This window comes from Rhodamnia argentea, chromosome 1 (genome assembly GCF_020921035.1).
Source record: "Rhodamnia argentea isolate NSW1041297 chromosome 1, ASM2092103v1, whole genome shotgun sequence".
NCBI classification, from domain to species: Eukaryota; Viridiplantae; Streptophyta; class Magnoliopsida; order Myrtales; family Myrtaceae; genus Rhodamnia; species Rhodamnia argentea.
In genome coordinates this window covers 11,081,327-11,103,723 of record NC_063150.1, presented here as the reverse complement: position 1 = coordinate 11,103,723, position 22,397 = coordinate 11,081,327, and the positions used below count along the sequence as shown (strand labels likewise).

At 40.7% G+C, this 22,397-nt stretch overlaps 2 protein-coding genes across 3 annotated transcripts; both read left to right on the top strand.

The window, feature by feature from the left end:
- The first annotated feature begins 783 nt into the window (after positions 1-783).
- Positions 784-21,306, top strand: LOC115747023 (probable protein phosphatase 2C 63). Of its 2 annotated transcripts, XM_048276380.1 has the most exons (5): positions 784-1,237; positions 1,483-1,859; positions 2,987-3,205; positions 3,701-3,991; positions 21,290-21,306. In XM_048276380.1, exons 1-4 carry the CDS (start codon positions 982-984, stop codon positions 3,950-3,952), a joined length of 1,104 nt encoding a protein of 367 aa, XP_048132337.1. In that variant the 5' UTR covers positions 784-981; the 3' UTR covers positions 3,953-3,991; positions 21,290-21,306. The 2 variants fall into 2 exon arrangements, with proteins under 2 accessions (XP_048132337.1, XP_030538910.1); XM_030683050.2 differs by lacking the exon at positions 21,290-21,306 and having other exon boundaries at positions 3,701-4,300.
- Positions 14,188-15,762, top strand: LOC115747024 (probable esterase KAI2). The gene is made up of 2 exons (XM_030683053.2): positions 14,188-14,665; positions 14,961-15,762. Exons 1-2 carry the CDS (start codon positions 14,298-14,300, stop codon positions 15,403-15,405), a joined length of 813 nt encoding a protein of 270 aa, XP_030538913.1. The 5' UTR covers positions 14,188-14,297; the 3' UTR covers positions 15,406-15,762.
- Positions 21,307-22,397: the final 1,091 nt, after the last annotated feature.

Sequence of the window (22,397 nt, the reverse complement as noted above, 5' to 3'; positions counted from 1 at the left end):
TTTGTTAAATGGTGGCGATAAATTTCTTATTGGAAAATTAAGTTTCAGAAAGAGGGGGAAAAAAAAAGGGCCAGAAAATAAGGGGAAAAAGAAAAAGGAGGGCATAGATTTTCCACGGTGGAGACACGTCAGAAATCGGATGAGTTTCTCAGTCCACGTCAACGCCTGATTTTGGACGTTTACTTCCACTTGGGAAGGAAACTTCAAAACATGGCAAATGGAGCCCCACTTCTTCCTCTTGTTCATCGTCACCCCCCATTTATACGATCAATGCTCCATAAAAATATCTATTAAACACTAATTTATTGGAAAAAAAAAAGCTAATTTCTCTCTCGAAAGTAATAATTTTCGTTGCTGATGAAAATATTATATATCCATTCATTCTCATAGGCGATATAAGCGATTATTTTTTGGAAATGTATTCTTCAAATCTCGAGTTTTTTTAGAAACAAATGCACCTTAAGCCCACGTTTGTTTCACGAAAAATGAGCTATTCGAAAAGTGTTTTTTTTAAAAGCGATCGATTATATTTTGAAATAGTTAGCCGATGAATTTTTTTTATTATTAGTAATAATTTATATTTAGATATTTATACGAGCGATAAAATATTTTTTTCGTTTATTTATTTTTGTTAGTAAAATAAGTAATCATTTTTTTTTGAGAAATATTATTCGAATTATTTAATTGTTCCGCCTCCTAGAATTTCATTGGAACCTTCCGTGCAGTCCCAGACTCCCCGACCCGGAGTCCACAAAACCTCGTCAATCACGCCTTCGACAATTCCGCTGTTCTTTCTCTATCTCTCTCCCTGTCCTTTGACGCGCAATTCCCACGGCATCCCAACTCAAAGAGTCATCTTCCTCTCTCTTTCCCCATTCGCTGCTTCACTTTCCCAACAAGACCCAAAGCATTTTCCCCAACCAACATCGACGATACCACCGGAAAGATCGTTGCCCAGGTGGAGAAAAACCGGAGCTTGCGATGTCCGGATCGTGCTACGGGCACCTGGAGAGGTGCTTCGGCGGCCGCGGCGGCGACAAGCTCTCGTGGCACGTCGATCTGAAGCCGCACGCCTCTGGGGATTACTCGATCGCGGCCGTGCAGGCGAATTCCTCGCTGGAGGATCAAGCTCAGGTCTTGACGACCTCGTCGGCCACGTACGTCGGGGTCTACGACGGCCACGGCGGGCCCGAGGCGTCCCGCTTCATCGCTCGCTCCCTGTTTCCCTTCCTTCACAGTAAGTCCCTGCCGTCTCGGATTCCCATCTGTTTGGGGATGTGTTTACGCGAGAAAGCAAAGTACGGGGTTGCCGCGTTCTTGCGTCTGCTGGGGAAGTCTTTTAGAAATTTACAGAAGATTGGTCCATGTATTTCTGAAACTCTGGAAACTTACCGGTGATAATAGTGTTAACTCCTCAATCGAAGTCGCTTGTACCAAAGTACCCTCCTTATTAAATTTGCTTCCTTATGTATTTTTGGTCAGAGCTTGCGTCGGAGCACGGTGGAGTATCCTCTGAAGTCATTAAGAAGGCATTTGAGACTATAGAGGAAGAGTTCTTGCGCTTTGTGAGGCAATCTTGGCCTGGCCGGCCAGAGATTGCGTCCATGGGTTCGTGTTGTCTTGTTGGAGTGATTTCAAGCAATGTTCTCTATGTGGCGAATCTTGGTGACTCGAGGGCAGTGCTCGGCCAGAGGGTATCGGAGAAAAATGTAAATGGCGCTGTGGTGGCGGAGAGATTGTCCACCGATCACAATGTTTGTGCTGAGGAGATTAGGAAGGAGGTTGAGGCCCTTCATCCTGATGACTCGGGTGTCGTTGTGAATACTCGCGGGGTTTGGAGAATCAAGGGAATAATTCAGGTACTGATTGAACTTCACGTTTATGTAGTTCTGCTTTTGAAATGACCTTCCTTTGCTGGGCACTTTTAACAGTCTTGCATAATTCTTCAGTCTTTTTTACTGATTGAAAACTATTGATCAGTTATTACAACTCAATGTACGATTGATCTATAAAGGGAATTTGCTGCATGTGTCTTTAAATCTCGCCTAATTCTTCAGTCTCTTTACTGATTGAAAACAATAAATCAGATATTCTTTGGATGTAAAGCAAGACGAGTTTTAACATTGTTTGGATGAGAAGGGCTCTCTCTCTCTCTCTCTCTCTCTCTCTCTCTAATGACAGGCATAACTGAAGCGAGTCAGAAAATTAACTGTGTTACTAAAAGTCAGGGGATTAGGCTATTGGATCCTTATTCTGTAGTGAAACCCATGACAAATGGAAAGCCTTCTTAACTTGAATCATGTAACAATAATTAATATAACAATGTGATAGTCAAGGTGAACTCGTTTCCAGTGCTGCTCTTGATAAGTTAGGTTACTCTCAAAGGAGATGTGTGAACTATAATTATCAAGCGTGATGTTGAATATCGATTCTTCAGTCTTCACAAATGTTGAAGTAAGCGATTTTGAAGATGTATGAAAGTTAGTAGGAGAAGAGCCGCTGCGGTACTGCTGAAAAGCTCAAAAGAATAATCTTATACTGTCCCTTTTCTGACGCCCATGTAATATTGGCTGGTTACCTTACTGCTTTTGCTCTTTTTGTGAGAAAATACTCCTTCAGTGTTCAAAGAATTCACTATTTGATACGTGTAAATAGCATGATCTTCATATTCAGACGGAGTTCATTCATCTGATTAAGCTGTGGTCGTGATATTGTAGTTTATCCATTTTTCCCAGCGACTAATGTGTCAACCCATTCTTTGACACCTGCAGTGAATGTAACTTGCAAAATGAGTCTTTTATGAGGGCGATGTCGCTATGACGACTTTTTGGAGTTCTGTTGCATCTGGTTTTCTAGACTTGCAGTTATGTGCTATATGCGTATACATGAACTTTGGTTTTAGTTGTCGCTGTTTTGTTGTAGCAATAATTTGTATCACCGAATGTCTTTATGATTTCCTGTTGGCTAATGTTTTTGTCTTTTCTAGGTGTCAAGATCAATCGGAGATTTCTACTTGAAGAGACCCGAGTTTAATCAATGGGGACCAGCAATTCCCTTAAGAAGACCTTTAATGACTGCAGAACCCTCTATAGTAATTCGAGAATTAAAGAAAAACGACTTATTCTTGATATTCGCTTCAGATGGTCTCTGGGAGCATTTGACTGATGAAACAGCTGTTGAAATTGTCTCCAAGAATCCACAAGCTGTGAGTATCTCTTCCTTTTTCCCATTAGATTTTCATTCTGCCTTCTCTACGTCTTCTTGTGAGCAATTAGTTTGATGCATATGCTGGAAGTAGAATCATGTACAAGTAGATACGTCCAGCGGGCAAATTTCATGGCAGAAAACTTCTTAATGACATTTTCTCCAGGAACAATGTTAATCAAAGAATAGTCATTGGAACTTCACCATTTGTCACTTGATTAATACTGCCTGGGGATACAACTTTCTTTCTTGGCAGTAGTGTGCATGCAAACAATCCAAAGGCCTACTTGTTTCTACGTGCTTATTTAGGCGGATGAGCTCTGTGATGATCTCCTTTAATCTCTGGCTTCCGAAACTAGAAGGAATGTATTTTACATCTGCCTGCAAACAATTGATTACTCATGAATTCATTATGACCATCCAATTTATCCACTTGAAATCTCGATTCATCACACAAACGATCTTGTTGTTTGACATGAGAAACAAATATTTGCAGGGGATAGCCAAGCGACTGGTGAGAGCTGCCCTTCAGGAGGCTGCGAAGAAAAGAGAGATTCGATTTGACGACATAAAGAAAATTAAGAAGGGCATAAGACGCCATTTCCACGACGACATATCGGTGGTCGTGGTTTTCCTTGCCCACTCGCGCGATTCTCGTAGCTCTAGAGTCGTGCGTCAAGACATCTACGACAGCACATCTGTGCCTGTCGACATTTCTTCTCACAATGCAGATGAAGCCGATTGCTGATGTATATGGCGGATGAAGCTGATGTACAGTATCAAGAGAGTCCCAAGACGATACAATCCCATACGCATTCGCTGTAGATTAGGCAGTTGTACATAAGTTCTGAAGCGGGCAATCCGGAAGTCGTAGGTAGTAGATGCTTGTGACTTTATAGCGATGTACTGTTGTGATATAAAGCTACACATACAGGGCAATTGAGAATTTCATCAGAGATGGACCAAATGAGATTACTACTCAAACCATTTTTGCCTCCAAGCCAATTTCTTTGTACTTGATTGGCCTCATACAGATGATAATCTGTCACAGATCAATGGAAGAATCAATAGAGGTCCTTGTTTTGATCTGTTTTGACATGGGTTTGTGTTTTGGCTAAGCTTTGCAGAGCATCATTTGCTTATCTTTTCTTTGGCCCCCTTGAACATGATACGTGGTGACGATGGTTTGCTTAAGTTCGTTGAGAACTGTTCTCTTTGTACACATTTCACCCATGTAACACCACTTTGCATCTTGTTATCTCAAAAAATTTGCTACCTGAGAAGCCAATGATAGACGTCAAACGTAAAATGACAACCTTTTTGAATTGCTCTGCGGTCGTTGTGCTTACCATCAGGATGATGCTAGTCGAGAAAGGAACGACGACTCGGCTTCTGGGTTCGATGAATTTTATGATCATAATAGCAAGGTCGAACGTCGAAAGAGAATGAACTTCCAAAAAAACAAGGGAAAAATGCGGCAGCGGGTGTGGGCCAACCCGCAAATGCCACGTGGCAATCGCAGGGGCGGCCCGACCACTCGATTTGGGTGAATCGGGTATTTCGGAAAGATCTTGCAGGACATAGCGCAACTGCATCCTTCTATTGGAATTCTATTGAGATTGCTTCCGGTTTGATCTCGGTAAATATTAGGTATCTACAGGTTACATTTGTCTACTTCTTAGATTGACTCATCACCTAGGGATTGTTTGTGTCATGAGGAGCCTTCTAACCACCTGAGAAAATCAACCGGTCTACACACATGCAACATCAACATATGATTATGTTGATTACAAATGGCGAGAAAAATTATCAAAAATGTCCTGAACTTATTGCAATTATGCCAATTTAATCCTTTTTTTTTTTTTGCCAATTTAATGATAAACCTTTTGTATTTTGTCAACTCTATTTTGATGTGACGCTACCGGTGCAATTTTTAAATAATATTTCAATATTTTTCCTATCTTTTTTCCTTTCCTTTTCTTTTTATGTTAGGGTCGTAGGTTGCTAGCCATCGGGCGAGGGCTCGCGACCCTTGCTCGGATTTGAGCGAAGGCCACGAGCCCTTGCTAGCGGTTGGGCGACGCTTGTGACCCTCACCAAGGCTGGCAAGGGCTCATGCCCCCCCTTTCGCCACTAGAGCTCGTCGAGTCACGGCAGCCTCATGCTGGCCCTAACAAAAGAAAAAGATTGGAAAAAACTATTAAAAGATAAATAAATAAATAAATCAAAATATCCTTAAAAATTGCCACATAACGTCGGTAGTGCTACGTCGGTGCTATCCGATCAAAATGACTGAATTGGCACAAATGCAAAATGTTTAGAATTGAATCAGCGAAAATGTAATTGGTTTATGAATTCTTTTTTAGCAATTTTCCCACTTGCAGTTGTCACCATGCATTCAGTTGGTCAAAGTGGCCCAAGACTGGTGTGCTAGTCTAAGGTCACCGTTTCAATTCTTCGGTCTATCCCCGATATGAAAAAACCTTGGTTAGTCCGCCTAGCTCACCTAATGAGCAGTTGGTGCTTTATTGGCATTTAAACCGAACATGATCCGATTATTGCATCTTTAACACATTTTCAGTGAACCTAGAACAATCTACTCATAACCACAAGAATTTCTTGCTCCTTTTTTCTCTTGTCTTGACTGCCAACGAACGAACAACAAGGCGAGAAGAGAACCACGCCTTCTAGACTTCGTTCTAAAGACTAAGAGAATGAATGCATATCCTTCCTCTATTTCATTGCAGAAGCTACGAATTTCGGGGTTTCCGGATTCCGGCCGCTCGGAACCGGTTTTGATTTCCGAGTATCGGAAATTCCGAGACTTTGAAATTCGGCACGGTTGAGGGGTCAATCCTTACTTATTAGCACAGTGAAAAGCTAAGGTCAACTACAGAGGGCTTGAAGAATCTGTCGCTGTTGCTAAAGGGCCTCTTCCACTTTCAATTCCGTCTTTGATTATTGAGCCAACTTGTGTTCATTTCACATGCTCTTTATTCTTTATTCTCTCATCTTTTTGTTTGGTAGCCACAGACTACAGAGAGCATCCTTCATTTGATGCTCCACCGGACACACGCGCACGTGCGCGTACGTTTGGTGGTTTCGCGTGGTAGTGACTCCGATTATCTTCGCGCTCCATTTATTTCACGAAAAATGAATGATTTATAAAATATTTTTAAAAAAATTATCGTTTGATATAATTAATTAATAAAATATTTATATCTAACTATTGTCGTGGATGATGAAATACTTTTCGTTCATTGAATGGAAGATAAACAATATTCTATGCCTAAATATTTTTCTTGATGGCGATAATTTTTTCCGTTAATTCATTTTTGCAAGAGATACAAGCGACAAATTTTAGAAAAATGTGTTTCAAGCCGTTGATTTTTTGCGAAATAGACACACCCTTTGTCTGTGAGTGAATTGAGTGTAATCAGAGTCTAGGATATATTTGAGAATATTTAAATGACTCGCGCATGGTTGTCCATTCTATAATAATGCTTCTTCGTAGTGGCATCTTTCCATCGCTCTATTCGGAACATATATTACATAGTCCAAATCATGTAAATTGGTCCAATTATAAGGTTTAAGACTGAATCGGTACCATTGCAATAGATTTATGACTTTTTTTTATACTTTCCCCATTAGAACGAGGATAAGCATACAGGTGGATTGAGTGTCGGAGCCGTTCTAGACCTCGGTTTCAAGATCCTAAATCGAGCTGTGCATTTGTTTCTCCATTGTCGGCCGTAAGTTTGAAGCAAAAGCGACGCGGTCATACCTACTCGACTCCATCGAGATCAAGCCGACAACCAACATAGCACGCTTGACAAATTGTCTAGTCACGTAAATTTCAGCGCAATCGATGAAACAAAACATACCCAGAAAGAAAAAAGAATCGAAAAGGACACAGATGACGCTCCTAATCGTGAAACCCACAATTAAAAATCCAATTCGACGGCAGGGACAACCAATTAGGAATAGCCTATGTGGCCAACTTTCTCCTATACAAAGGAAGGGATCGGTCAAATTGTGAATAATGAAAGGCAAAATATAAATGTCACCAGCAAGAGTGGGACGGTGACGCCAACGAATCCTATGACGATTGAGTAACGAAAGTCGACGAACGCCCACCAAAAATTTCACTTCAATTGCATCACTTTGGGCCTGGCATCACGAGCCACGACAGCAGAAGTTATTATGATTAGGACAAAGCTCCAATCATAATAAACTCAGGAGACATAAACAAAAAAAAAAAAAATGGTTTTGGACGAAACCCCATTGTCCATGTTTGTCGACGCTATGATGCATTTGTTTTGGAGCAGCCACAAAGTCATTAAATTGTTGATTCCATTGGGGGTAATAGTCTAAAACATTTCATAAGAACTTTTGAGTTTGTGGAGATTGGGGTCAATGATTGTGATCAGCTGTTAAGTTTAAGTGAGAGTAGGTAGCGTTATATGGAGGAGTGAGCAAGATGGACCGTTCGGACTGGATCGGACCGACGGATTTGGTCCGGTTCTTGATGTCACCGGCCCAATCCTCGTTTACTTAAGGTGGAACCGGTATCCCGGCAGCCCGATTCCCGATTCTAAGGGGGAACTGGACCAACCCGGACCAGAAAATTTTTATTTTTATTTTTAAATTCATAACTTGTTACTTAACTGAAATTTTAAAAAAAATTGCATAAATTAATTCTAATTTTCTGAAGAGACAAGAGAAGAAAACCTAATATTCAGAAGACGTCTTACGTTCCGAGTCCCGACCTAATCTTATCCCCCAAACCAAATTATACGATGACTTTGTATCACGATTTCAACTGCCGCAAATGTTGCAAAAAATGAAAAATTACTTTGTATCACGATTCCTTTCTTCAGCTCGTATGGTTGGAATCAAGGGTTTCTTAATTTTGTTTTTATTTTACTTTTTACTTTCATTTTAATGGTTTCATGGGATCACTCGGGAACCGGACCGGACTGGTGATCCGATTGGTCCACGGTTCTAAGGACATTCGGTCCAGTCAATGATTCTTGAAATTGGGAACCGATACCACCAATCCGGTCCACAATTCTTGAGAGAACCGGACCAACCCGGACCATGCTCATCCCTAATACAAAATGACAATCGGCACTCGTTTGGGTCGATTGTAAACTAGATATCAGCCTACGGTTTGTGCCAATGGTTATACACAATTTGACCGAGCGTCGGATTTGCTGTTGTGTATTGCCACCTCGACAGCGATTGGACAAATAATATGATTTGGATTGTGATATCGTCTATTTTATGAAAGGATAATTGTAGAATGGGTCCTTAACCTATTGAGAGGAAACTAATTGAGTCTTAAACCTTTGAGGGAAAATGCAACCAAGTTCTATCGACCAAGTCTCACCAAATTCATCTAACGCGGCAGTTCAGTAATCATTGGTCATTCTACGTGTCACGACATTGGCGTGATGTGGATGAAACATTGTTGTTGTTTTTTTTTTTTTCTGGTTTGTCTGTGTTTTTCAGTTTTCTTTCTTTTTTCCTTCTTTTTCTATGCGCAAGTTACTTCTCACCGTCTTCAAGCTTGCGGTCACTCAGCCAAGACTCCTTCGGCGCTCATTTGTCACTACCACCTAGACCTCCGGCCACCTCTATGGCCATGGCCGATGACCTTGAACACCATGGCCGCAGGTGAGAGAAAGAGGAGAGTATGCTAATTAAGCAAAACACAAGAACAGCAGAAGAAAAGAATAGTGATTCTCTACGATAGCCCCTCCGGCTATGCCCTTCATTACATTCGTAAGGGCATTAGACAGCCCCCGCTACAAGATAGAAAAAGGTTAAGCGATCTTTAATGCCGTCCTTCGTGAATTCAAATTCGAGACATATTTTGAACACTTGTCACCATCCGATTAGTTGTCGGACCACGCCATTCCCAGATGAAGGGCCAAAAGTTCCATTTTCGTGGTTGAAGGCGAACCTCTCCTACACTTTTGAACGAGTGTTACTGTCGGTACCCTTCTCACGAGAGGCAAGGAAATGATTTCTCGGAAAGGCAATGAGAATTTCTTCCACAAACTGACCAATCGGTGATTCCACTTTGATATATGCTCGAACGGGTGTGTCGCATCAACTTTGGCCCTAGTAGATGCTGCTGACCTCCTCGGTATCTTCAACACACCACCATGTGTAGCAAAAGGTTGCATGACACGTGAATGGGGGTATGGTCATTACTCGGAGAAAGTATCCAGAAATATCATTTAAGCCGAATCGAATCGAACCGAGCCAAACTAAAAAAAATTCTATACACAAGAGCGCGATGATTTATTAGCATGACCTTCGGTTGAAAAATGTTTATTCCCCTATCATCTAGATTCTGATCTATGACAAGAAAATGGATACATTCAACGAGATCAAGAACCTTTATTGGTGCATTAGTTTTAGACTTTACTTTTAGATTGAGCTTGAACACCACATCTGTCTTAACTTATGGATTGGACACACATGACATTTACCCAAACTAATTCTCGGACCCCGCCACCATAAGTGAAGGGCCAAAAAGGAATGGATGAAGAAGGAAGCCTCTCCTGCACTTTCTGAACGGCTACGTGTGGGCAAGGAAATGATTCGCAGAAAGGCAGTGAGATTTCTTCCACAGACTGACCGACCAATCGTCGAGTCCGCTTTGATCTTTTACCTGAACGGGGAGCTAAAGTGCATTGCATCTGCTTTTTCCTTTTGGCCTTGTGGATGGTGTGCTGACACCTCGGTGTCGAAGTTTCTACCAACTCACCACCCTGTGGGCCAAAAAGTTGAGATGGCACGTGGATGGGGCATCGAAAATCAATCTTTCGAAATTGATTGGAACGATTGAATTGATAAATTATTAAAAGATTTTAAACTTTTTTTTTTAAGAACTTCCCCGAGGTGTTGTACATGCGTCAATATTTATGCAGAATCACAATCTTCTATCCAACATAAATTGAAAGAGTTTTAAGAGATAGAAGAGATGTCAATCGCATTTATAATGGGTCGGCTTCCCACTTCGCCTATTCTACACTCTCAACTCCGACAGCCTCAATAAGATTGGAACCCGCCATGTAATCTTTGAGATTTTATAGCTTGTACAATGTGTGATGCTTCTTATCGAAGCTTCAGGAGTTGCTTCTTCAAACTCAAGTACCTTCTATAATACTATAGTATTCTCTTTCGCTATTATGACGCCCTCTTTATCACAGAGATTTACAATATAAGATAACTCTATCTTTGTACAAAGAAAAGCAAGAAATTGCAATGCAATGGAGAGAGAGGAAGAGAGTTCGTGAACTACGCCAACTTCATTAGCCACTTTGATCTGTTTATAAAGACTTCCACGTTTCGAAATATCCTCTCGAAGCTTTGTCCTATTAAAGACACGTTGTGCCCGGCATGTTAGATTTTACGAAATCACTATCAACTATTCTAAAAGTTTAAACTGTTAAATGAATGTGCAATTTAATTGTGGAGCACTGAAGGCCATTTCCCAAAGTAGAACGTGTTGCTTTTGTCGTCTACCTGACATCATTTTTGCCTTCACAAAATTGGCAAAAGCAAGTATGGTTCACTCCAAATTGCCTTTTTGGAGGGTTCCGACACTCGAAAGCAGCTGCAAAACACCAATTTGAGTTCAATTCAAATTGATAAATATCCGGGTCTCCACCCGAACCGTGGAGACTCGTATAGAACCATCTACTTCGTTTGTAACGTGAGTTGCTTCTGCAAGATGATCCTTCCATACCTTTCGCGAACTTTCGATGTATGATTTGTTCACCTTCTACAAATTGGTACGTCCATGCAGATTGACGTCATCATGTTCTGCACATTGTCCAGTCTCGTTCTACAGCTTGTTCTCCTTCTATAAATGTCCTTCTAGACTTGACACATTTCTCATCCAGTAGTTCATTCTCCCCTTGTAGAGACATGACCTTTCCATGCTTTAGACGTCCTATCGTTGACACTATGATGACATGTATGAACAGATATTTGTTCGTTCCACATATTCAAAAACACATGTTAACGGCGTTTGTACATTTTGTCTTCTCCAAAACATCATAAGTGGATTCTCTAATCTTATCGCCAGCAAAGTTCAAAATTGGAGTCAGAAGTTATGATAAGATAATTCCCAGTTCACGAGAGGGACTTTCTAGGGTTTAGCCTTTTTCAGGAGTTTCAGAAGCTGCAAAATTTTGGCCAATGACTGTTTTTGTCAACCCGCATAACTTGAAGAAGGAAAATGCTTCCATGATAATATTATCAGGACTATACAATTTTAATCGTGGACCCATATACTATTATCGCGTATTCTGCATAAAACACCAATTAATTAAAAGATTGTGTTCAGAAATAACTCACAGATCTGCTGGGCTGTCGAGCTAGTAACTTCATTTGAAGAATTTGCTACCATTTGCGCACGCTTCGCTCATATTTGCCGGTTTTACTCGTTGCAATTTACACGTCATGTTATTTCATTTTCACCGCATCGATAATTATTGATGAAGTTAGGTTTAATCGCTATATAAAGCCTTGACATCAAAATTTGGGTGAGCCGATATTTTCCATAGAAGCAGTCGATAGAGTACTGCATTGGCTATTCTTGGGACAATGCCAATAGGGTTGTCTTACGATTACGCCAATACCAGATGACAACAATGAAGTTTTGGGAAAAGACATCACAAGTGTCACAACTTTCTTACGACGCTCACTTGAGTGTCTCAATTGCTTTTAACAATTTGAGTGGCATAACTTAAGTACGTTGCTCAATTGAGAGGTACGACTTTTTTTTTTTTTTTTTATCACTTGAGGTATATTTAACTTTTCAATCGATCGCTTAAATGGTATAACTTTTTTTTTAAAAAAATTATCACAAGTGCAATGCACATTGAATTTTTGGCACTTGGATGAATGCTTTTAAAAGGTCATGGCACTCAAGTGATTGATCGGAAGGTTTGACACTCGAGTGAACATTTTTTTGGAAGCCATAGCATTCAAGTGATCGAAAAAAAAAAAAAAACCTTTATGGTGCTTGTGACTAAAACTCAGGGAAAAATTATCCAATAAGTCCTAAATCTATTGTACATATGCCAATTTGATCTTAAACTTTCAGTTTTGCCAATTTTGCGTAAAATTCTAGTGTAGTCCTTCCGGTTAAGTTTCTTGAAAATCGTTAACGTGGTAGCTCGGTCATCGTTAACCGCCCTATGTGGCATATCGTCACGTCAACGGTGTCCGACGAAAATTGATCGGAAGGACTATATTGAAATTTCGTGTAAAGAATTACAACTAAATAGATAAACTTAAAAATTTTAAGACTGAATTAGCATTCGTATAATAAGATGAAGAATGGTTGGATAATTTTTCCAAAACTCGGAGGCAGCTAACTAGTCTCCCCACCACGAATGAAACGATTCTCCCTCAGGCAATGAGATTTCTTCGACAAACTGTCCGACACCGACCCCCCCTTGCGATGCCTCGCAAAGAGGGCAAGAAATGATATTCCGAAAGGCAACTAGATTTCTTCCACAGACTGACCAATCGTTGATTCCACATTGACATTTACCTTTGCGTGGATCTAAGGTGCATTGCATCTACTTTTTGTCCTAGCAGATGCCGACCCGTCCGTATCTAAGAGTCACGCGGCACGTGGCCGATGCGATCGCCACAGGGGAATTATATCAGAAATTGATTTTCTAAGCCGAATCGAATCGAACCATACAAAGTTGTATATCGAAATGTACGACGATCTATCGGCGTATGATCTTGAGTTGAAAATCCTTATCGGGTTATTGTATGGATGTCAATCCGTGATAACAGAAAGTTGACACATTCGAAGTGATCCTAAGAACCATTTTTCATATATAATCCATCATATTGACATGTATGTTTAGTCTTGGCGAAAGTCCATGATGGAGTTTTAGTTTACCATGTCTGTTCAATAGAGTTGAAAGTCAAACATATCATGCTACTCTTTCTATTAAGTCTGAGCCATAATCCAAATGATTGATTGGAATGTGAAATGGGATAGAGTTAACTCTTCTTTCTTGCTTGATATCGTAGTTACATAGGTATTAAATCAATGTGAAGGGTGGTTTCTTTTAGGATTTTTTTTTTTCCATCGGGCATAGAATTCCAAGACGCGTCGGGATCATGTCATCGGTGCATCCCGACCTTTGATCTTTAGCAATCCTTGCGTGAGATCAACGTATATATAATCTGATGACCGTATGCCATGTCTATTTGTGACGGGGGTATGCACATAAATAAGCGAGGAAAAATTACCAAAAGAGTCTCAAACATATTGCAATTGTGATGATTCGGTCTTAAACATTTTACATTCGTGTCAATTCATTACATCATGTTAACTTTGATCGATCGATGTTGACATAGGCATTTCTAATAATATATTAATATTTTTCTAGGTAGAGGAAGAAGGAAGAGAAAAAAAGAACAAATAAAATACAAATAAAAATTGGAAAACTTATTAAAAGAACTTTTAAAATTGCCACGTTAGTGCCAACCGATTAAAGTTGGTCGAATGTACGCAAATACAAAATATTTATGATTGAATTAATAAGAAAAAAACAGTTAAGACTAGATTGACACGATTACAATAAATTCAAGGCTTTTTTTTTTTTTTTATAAATTTTCGTAAATGAATGGTTCGTGACGCCGCTCGCCCCGTGAAATACCTTCTTCCACGAGTGCTTGGGTCCTCGTATCAGTTACTCCCTACTCTCACATTGATGATCAGACAAACGCCAAACCGTTGGATCCAAATCCAACGGCCACGACCGCGACCCCTCCCGTCCCCCCCCATGAACCGCACCCGCACCGGAAACCTCTCCCCAGCAATCTTATCACGAAAATGCCACATGTGGCGCTTGTTATATCTTACACGTCCACACACAACCGTCTCTCCAGCACGTCTCTCTCTCTCTCTCTCTCTCACTTCACCGTTCACACTTCGCGTTCACATCACAAGAACAGCCCAACCGAAGCCTCCGATCCCTCCCGGAGCATCGCCGGCGACGCTCGGTCCGAATCCGAACCCGAATCCGGATCCGGGAGCCATGGGGATAGTGGAGGAGGCGCACAACGTGAAGGTCCTGGGGTCCGGGGAGCGGACCATCGTGCTGGCGCACGGGTTCGGGACGGACCAGTCGGTGTGGAAGCACCTGGTGCCGCACCTGGTGGACTCGTACCGGGTGGTGATCTACGACAACATGGGGGCCGGCACCACCAACCCGGAATACTTCGACTTCGAGCGGTACGCCACCCTCGAGGGCTACGCCTACGACCTCCTCGCCATCCTGGAGGAGCTCCTCATCCACTCCTGCGTCTTCGTCGGCCACTCTGTCTCCGCCATGGTCGGCGCCATCGCCTCCATCAGCCGCCCCGACCTCTTCACCAAGATCGTCATGCTCTCCGCCTCCCCTAGGTAAATAATTAACCTCCTCGGGACGAATTAATTCGAAATGCAGTGGACTTTCTCGTTATTTAGAAAATTAAAATAGACGGTAGATCTAGTACCAAACATTCAACATTTTAGGTTTACCCCTCTATTTATTGCGCGCAGCTATGGCTGAGTTTTAGCCACGACGTAGCTCTCTCTTCTAGAACAACTTCCTTATTCAAACTAAGTTTTTACGAGAAGTAACGATGGAATCTAATCGAGATTAATGGAGATTAACCTTGATTTACCACGAGATCTTACTAAATTTCACTTTTTTTAGGTACGTGAATGACCCCGAGTACTTTGGAGGGTTCGAGCAGGAGGACCTGGACCAGCTCTTCGAGGCGATGCGCGAGAACTACAAGGCGTGGTGCTCCGGCTTTGCCCCCCTGGCCGTCGGCGGCGACATGGACTCGGTGGCCGTCCAGGAGTTCAGCCGCACCCTCTTCAACATGAGGCCCGACATCGCCCTCAGCGTCGCCCAGACCATCTTCAACAGCGACATGCGCTCCATCCTCCGCCTCGTCGCCGTCCCCTGCCACATCGTCCAGAGCATGAAGGACCTCGCCGTCCCCGTCGTCATCTCCGAGTACCTGCACCAGCACCTTGGCGGCGACTCCATCGTGGAGGTCATGCAGTCCGACGGCCACCTCCCCCAGCTCAGCTCCCCCGACACCGTCATCCCCGTCCTCCTCCGCCACATCCGCCACGACATCGCCACCTAACGGCGCGCACGGAGCCACCCTCTTATCTCTGTACTATGTCTGGTTATTTCTACGTAATATGCATAGGAGAGCGACGCGTGTCGATGCCCAATAATCATGTCCGGACCTACATTATAGAGATAAGTGTCGGAACCTATATGCACGACACAAGTTAGGACATGTTAAGGGGACGGAGGACCCGCCTTCCCCGATTATCGGGGGTCTTTCCGATGACTCAAGATGCTTTGTTAGCAGGTTATTATCTAGTCTTATAGCTTCATTAGCTCTGGTCTTTGTTGTGCAAGTGTAAATTGCTCTACTGCCCCTGTGATTCTATCTATGTCATTGGGAGTAGAATAAGAGCTGTACTTAAAATTTCGCTCGTGATCTTGGAGCTTTATCTACGTTTCTAGATCATCAATTTAGCAAGAAAAAAAACAAAAAAAAGAAAAGAAAAAGGGAACGGGAGATGGAATCGGACGGGCGGGGGTTCGTTCGGCGGTGCAAGAATGGACGGCGGATTCGTGGCGATGGGGATGTGACCGGAGATATTACGTGGCAGCAGTTGTTTGGTCTGTTAAGGAAGGGAATTAATGGTCTTCCACTTACCATCTGTTTTCGCCTTTGTGCTTTCTTCTGTTTGGTTACGATTAGGGTTAACATCGCCAGAAATATCTAAACTGCGCACTTATAATAAATTTTCTCTAAATTAATTTTTTTATCATAAAAATTTCAAAATTGGTAGCTTCATGATAAATTTAACCCAAGTCAATTTTTTTATCATTAAAAAGTTCAAATCGATACACTTGTGGTAAATTTATCCTCTATTAGTTTACGTTAAATTAGGATAATATCAAGAAAAACTTCAAATTAGTACACCTATGATAAACGAATGATAAAAACTTCAAATTGATATGCTCATTAATTCTCACCTGTAATGTAACTTATCAATTTAATGATAAAATTTAACGAAAATTAACGGATGATAAATTTGTCATATGTATTTCAGTTAGGATAAATTTATTGTAAATATATTAATTTATAATTTTTCGTTGTGTTACTCCTTGTAATTATCTATTGGCTTTTGTAGTAGGGCACTTGATGTTCAGTTTCGAGTGTTCAAATCAGCCTTTCAAGAGCAATAAAAAACAATAATTGTTTTCATATGTGGCCCCTCATGACAAAGTATAATGGGGAACCCACATTTTTCAACTATGGTTAATACCACGAAAAATCTCAAACTAGTATATATATGATAAATTTACTTCGAATTATTTTTTTTAACCACAAAAAATTCCAAACCGGTACATTTGTGATAATTTTACCCAAATCTAATACATCCGTGACAAGTTTACCCTCTGTTAATTTTCGTGTTAAATCTAACCGTTAAAGTGCTAAATTATATAACACGTGGCAATTGATGGGTGTACCAGCTTGGAATTTTTACCCTCTATTTGTCACATGTGTATCAGTATGAAATTTTTCGTGGCATTAACCAAATTTAACGAAGGGTAAATTTGTCATGGGTATACCTGTTTAGGATTTTTCGTGGTAAAAAAAAAATTAGTTTAGGGTAAATATGTCACAGATGTACTAATTTAAGATTTTTTGTGATCAAAATAATAATTTTGGGTAAATTTGTCACATCTGCATCAATTTGAGATTTTTCATGGTATTAACCCTTTCAAATATCAACTTTGAACTTTATTATTTTATTTTTTTTGTGGACGGATGAACTTTGAACTTAAAAAACCCGAAAGTGATATAATTCTACAATTATTTCAATGAATCATATTACAATTCAGTAATTGCTTGGTATAATTCGAAAAAAAAAAAGCGTTTTCTTACCGGCCCTTTCGACGAAGGTTTGAAGCTCATCCCATATATTAGGGATGGGAAATGGAAGAAGAAAGGATCTTCTTTTCCCCAAATGAGTCTAATTAACCCATCAAGGCAAGGTAAGGCAAGGTTAATCTGTTTTTAAAATCTAGGCGGTGTCGGGATGATAGGGGCGAAGAGCTTGCTCGTCAAGATCTCACTTGCTTATCGGGGTCATGCGGCTTGCTTGCTAGGGTCACGGTACTTAGTTTGCAACCGTAGATTTGGATCGAATTGAAGCATACATCTAAATGTCTTTTGCTTACAAGAGCCACAAAACATGACAACCTGTAATATAGTCAACCGGATCATATGTAATTGTAACTTTTAAGGAGTCAATTGATTCTATTTAGTGACATTATTAGAAGACTCTGGACTTAAATGGAACAGTTCATTTATTTATTTGTTTATCGATTCCGATGGTAATTGCTTGTTAAAATTCTCTAAATATTTGCTATATGAATAAAATTATATAAATTTGGTGCGACGCCTAGTCCTCTCTCAAGTCTTTTTCGAAGTATGAAGTTGGGGTGTGACAGAACTCATCCATATCTACTCCTCCATGTCCCCGTCTTGGTTCTTGCAAATTTGGTGCGACGCCTAGTCCTCTTTAAGTCTTTTTCGAAGAGTTAATGTCGTCACGTGATTCGCTACACTGTCGACGTAACATTGGAACCATATAGGACCCGGAGAAAATATTGCACACCGCCTTGGTGCCACCTCATTTTTTCCCCTTATCCATTTAATGAACGACACGTGTTTAATGGGCCCCACATTTCAAATCTTTGCAAAATTGCTTTTCCGACCCACTTTCAGCCTTCCACAATCACCCCTCCACCTCCTCTCTTCTCCATCTCTCTTCTGCAGCGCGCTCCCTCTCTCTTTCCTTCAGAAATGAAGACTTTTCTTTTTTTTATTGTCTCACCCATTCATGAAAGAAGAACAAAAAATAATTCATCTTTTCTTTGATTGTCGTTGCCACATATGAATGCATTCATATTTCTGTGCGATTTGACTCTTGGTTTATATGGGTTATGGAAGTCGGTTATTCCTCCACCAAGATCTCGGCCTCCGTCGACCGGCCGGCGATGGAGTAGTCGACGAGATCTTGGCGCGGGGGCGGAAGGCGGCGGCATGCTGGAGGTCGAACATCTCACCGCGGAGTTTGTCGGGCTTGGCATCAATGAGGGCCAGCTCGGCGGCGGCTGAGAACGAGGTACGAAGCTAGCAAGGCTTTGTGCATTTTCTTGCTGAACAACAGATTGTTGTTGATTTTTGGGGGGCGGGGGGAGGAGGAGGGGGGATCTAAGACGAGTGAAGACAGAGAAAGAAAAAAGGGGGAGGAGCGTTGCAGATTAGAGGGAGGGTGGAGTGGCGTTTATGGAAGAAAGAAAGTGAGGGAAAAAGAGATTTCTGAAAAGTTGAAACGCGGGACCCATTAGACACGTGTCGTTCATTAAATGGATAAGGGGAAAAATGAGGTGGCACCAAGGCAGTATGCAATATTTTCTCGACCGGACACGTGTCGGTCTTAAAACTTTCAAGAATCGGCCTTGTTTCTTCCCCACGGCGCAGGCGTCAATCAATGTTTTCTAACATCGATCTTCCCCGACGTTGTAGATTGAATTTGTCAATGTACTCTGCTAAAAGTCGAGATTCGTGTGAATTCAAATTGGGCGACAAAGGACCCTAGAAAGGGAAAAAGAAAAAAATCTAGTTTAAGACTGAATCGGGGATCGTTCAAAGATTTATGAAATGCAGAGACAATTTGTTTTTATGGAATATATTCAGCTTTCGAAAAACAGAATTACGTAGAGAAAAAAAATTTGCTGTCCAAAGGCAATATAGCCCACGAGAAGGAATCACGAGGAACATCGAGGGGATGCGTCTTCAATTTTATGTGTAAGCGACGAATTCGTTTGCCGAGTGATTTCCAGCTAAAAAAGCCCGGGATTTCACGTCTCAAGAAGTATAAGATCTTGTTTTGTAAAGAAGAAGCGTGCGATTTTAGGTTTGATTACCGTTTAACATGATCGTTCAAGATTAGATCACAAGAAAATAACTCTTTACGAATTTACCGAAACTAGTACGAACGGCCTATCTTCAACAGAACTGAAGAGGTCGATTTAGCCCATGGTGCGAAAACTGGCTACAGATACCCCATGACTGTCAAGAACAACCAAAAAAAAAAAAAAAAGAGGAAAAGAAACTTAAATTAGAAATTCTATTATCATATGGTTGCTTTTGCTTAGCTTGGGATTTTCTCGGGACCTTGATTGAAGATCTGGTTCCCTAGCCCACAAAGTAGGCCCAATCCTAATCAGATTGGCCACGGGCCGATCGAGTCAAAAACAGAACGACTAGGCCAGGTCAATGGTGGGATAAGATTAAGCTTTACATATGAAAAATCCACATACTTTTTTCCGTTCATCGATTGAGAATTCTACAAGGCACTTGGTTAATATGACGTGCGCATTTTACATAGTTACGTGACTTATGTCGAAAAAGTGACTATCGAAAAAATGGAATAAACTCGAGTCCTTTTTTTTTTTTTTTTCAAGAGTGTGTTTCTAATATCTTGATAACAAACATCATCGTGTTTTTGGATTGCTTAAGAAAAATAAAATAAATATAGATCTTTTCATATAGTTTATAAAAAAAAAAAACTATGATGAAATTATAGAATTTCTTGTTTTTAAAGATTAGATATAATTTTTCAAAATACAACTCGACCTTTATCACCATAATAAGGTTGTCCCATGTGCTCAAACCAAGGTGCCCAGGTGACGGGTTCGAGGCCTTGGCACCCGGACTGGGGTCTTGATGATCAAGAAGCGACTTCGCGACAACATTGATTTTGGAACTGGCCACCTGGACCTAGGTCCTTGCTGCCCGAGTTTAAGTCTTTGTAGCCTAAATGCAAGTTCCTCGATGCCCCGAGCCCGATACGCTATGTCCTAGACCCACAATCTCAACCCCACGGGACTCGGACCTAGTCACCCAAAGCTAGTATAGTCTTTTTTAAATAATGTAGTTTATAGTATTGTGGTAATAAATATTAACAAATGAGTTCTATTTCATTTGTGAAGGACAATCTATGTATATTGTTAAAGTACGTCTTCATTTAACAGTTTAAAATTCAATTCTATAACAATCGGCGGTAATACCACAAAATATCGCATGATGTCAAAGTATGAAATCATGAGTTCAAATATTTTAATTCCTTTGTAATTACACATTTCCTAAGCCTCCCATTTAAACATTAAGCCGTTTTTATTTAACGACTTAAATTTTTAGAACAATCAACGGTATTTTACGAAAATTATTGAATCGTTTCTCGATATCCGATGTGAGTGGTAGTATTTACATGAACCTAAGCCAATAAATTGTGATTAGAAATCCTAGAAAGCAAGAAGGTCGTCGTGTATATGTTTATCAAGATATGTCTAATCTCTTCCTTGGGTGTCTAACATGGATGGTCCAGCAAATCAAAGCACTCCCCAAAGACGTTCAACCGTCTTTTGAAAGTGAGCACATGCCATTATTGACCCACCAATTAATTGTACGAACCTGCTTTCCGTTATCATATTTTAGGAATCAGCCCGTTGATCGTACTCGTTGCAATCACAAAGCGGATCTGGCTGCCTTCCCATCGATGGGGCAGTCTCGATTCTTCTTGTCCTCGATTTGTGACCTAACTTCCTTGCCTTTGCATCGAGCAGCACAAGCAAATGGAACCACTTTGGAGACTGAAAAGAAAGAAAAGTTGAAGAGCATAGCGGGAATCATAGAGAACGAGGGACCAAATTCAAACCTAAATCCATCCTTGAACGTTCTGTCCTTGTCTAGAGTGCACGGATCATCCTGTTGGTGGAGTCTTTCGACCAGGCTCCATGCCGTGGGGGCCTCAGGTCCAACCAAAGCATAATCAATTTGGGTGCGAACTTAGCCACCCCAATGATTCGAAAACTGTCTTGTCTCGATCAAAGTCACCGTGGCCCAAGATCATTTGCGCATCAGCCAGGAGAGAGAGAGTCCCACATGAAAAGATACAGCTGGGAATGAACCGAGGACAGGAGCACAGCCTCGAAGACAAAACCAAAAATGCCAGTCAGCGCACGTCAAGACTGCTTTGTTCTCTTCCCTCTTCCTTTGCCAAAGAAAGCAAGAAAGAAATTATCGCATCATTCGTGCAACCGCAACTGTTAATCCTTCCATGGAGTTGAAAATGGTTCATGTACTTTTGTGAAAGGAGCTCGTTGTTAGCCTTTTTCATGAAAGTTTCAAAATGTGAAAAAACCAATGAAGTGATTCATGATGATTATATGCGACGTTAGTATTGTGCCGTCAAAACAATCTTTTTTCCTCTATAATCATTAAATGGAATTTTTTGAAATATCCATAGCCATTGATCATTCTACTGATCCCTCATTAACCCCCAAGTAATAACAACTTGGAAAGCCGATAAGGTCTTGCTATATATATATATATATATATTGCTTTGATACGTATAAGGAACTGTGCTTAGAAGTTAGAATGGAAGAGCATATCCTATGCTTTGGAATACATATGTTTTTGATATGATGATTGTAGCAAAAAAAATATTCATCTATAAAGCTTACTGGCCACTCTTTAATAGACGAAAAGTTACTAAGAAACTTGCGGTTCTAGAGATTCATCTATACTTTGATAGTTATTGTTACGATAGGCTCCGTTTGTTTCGTGAAAAACGTGACGTTCTAGCAAAATGTTTTTTAGAAAGTCATCTTTCAGGAAAATGGTAATATTTTCTGGTGTTTGGCCGAGACTTGAAAATCAACTAAAAAATATTTTCCGTCGTTTGGTAAGAAAATTTTCATTTGATTTTTTCGTGTGGTCGTTTGGCTGGAAATTGCTAAAATGGACTTGACCGTCCTACATGGCACGGGCGACGCTAACGTGGATAATTTTTGTTTGTCCCTTACCCGTGGCCGGGCGCGGGCAATTGGCAAAAGATAGAAAGAAAAAAGAGAAAAGAAATAAACAGACACTAGTAAAAATTATTTAAAATAAAAAATAAAATAAAAATAAAAAATGAAAAGAAAAAAATGAAGGTGAAGGAGTGTAAGGAGGAAAGATTTAAGAAAAAACGATTT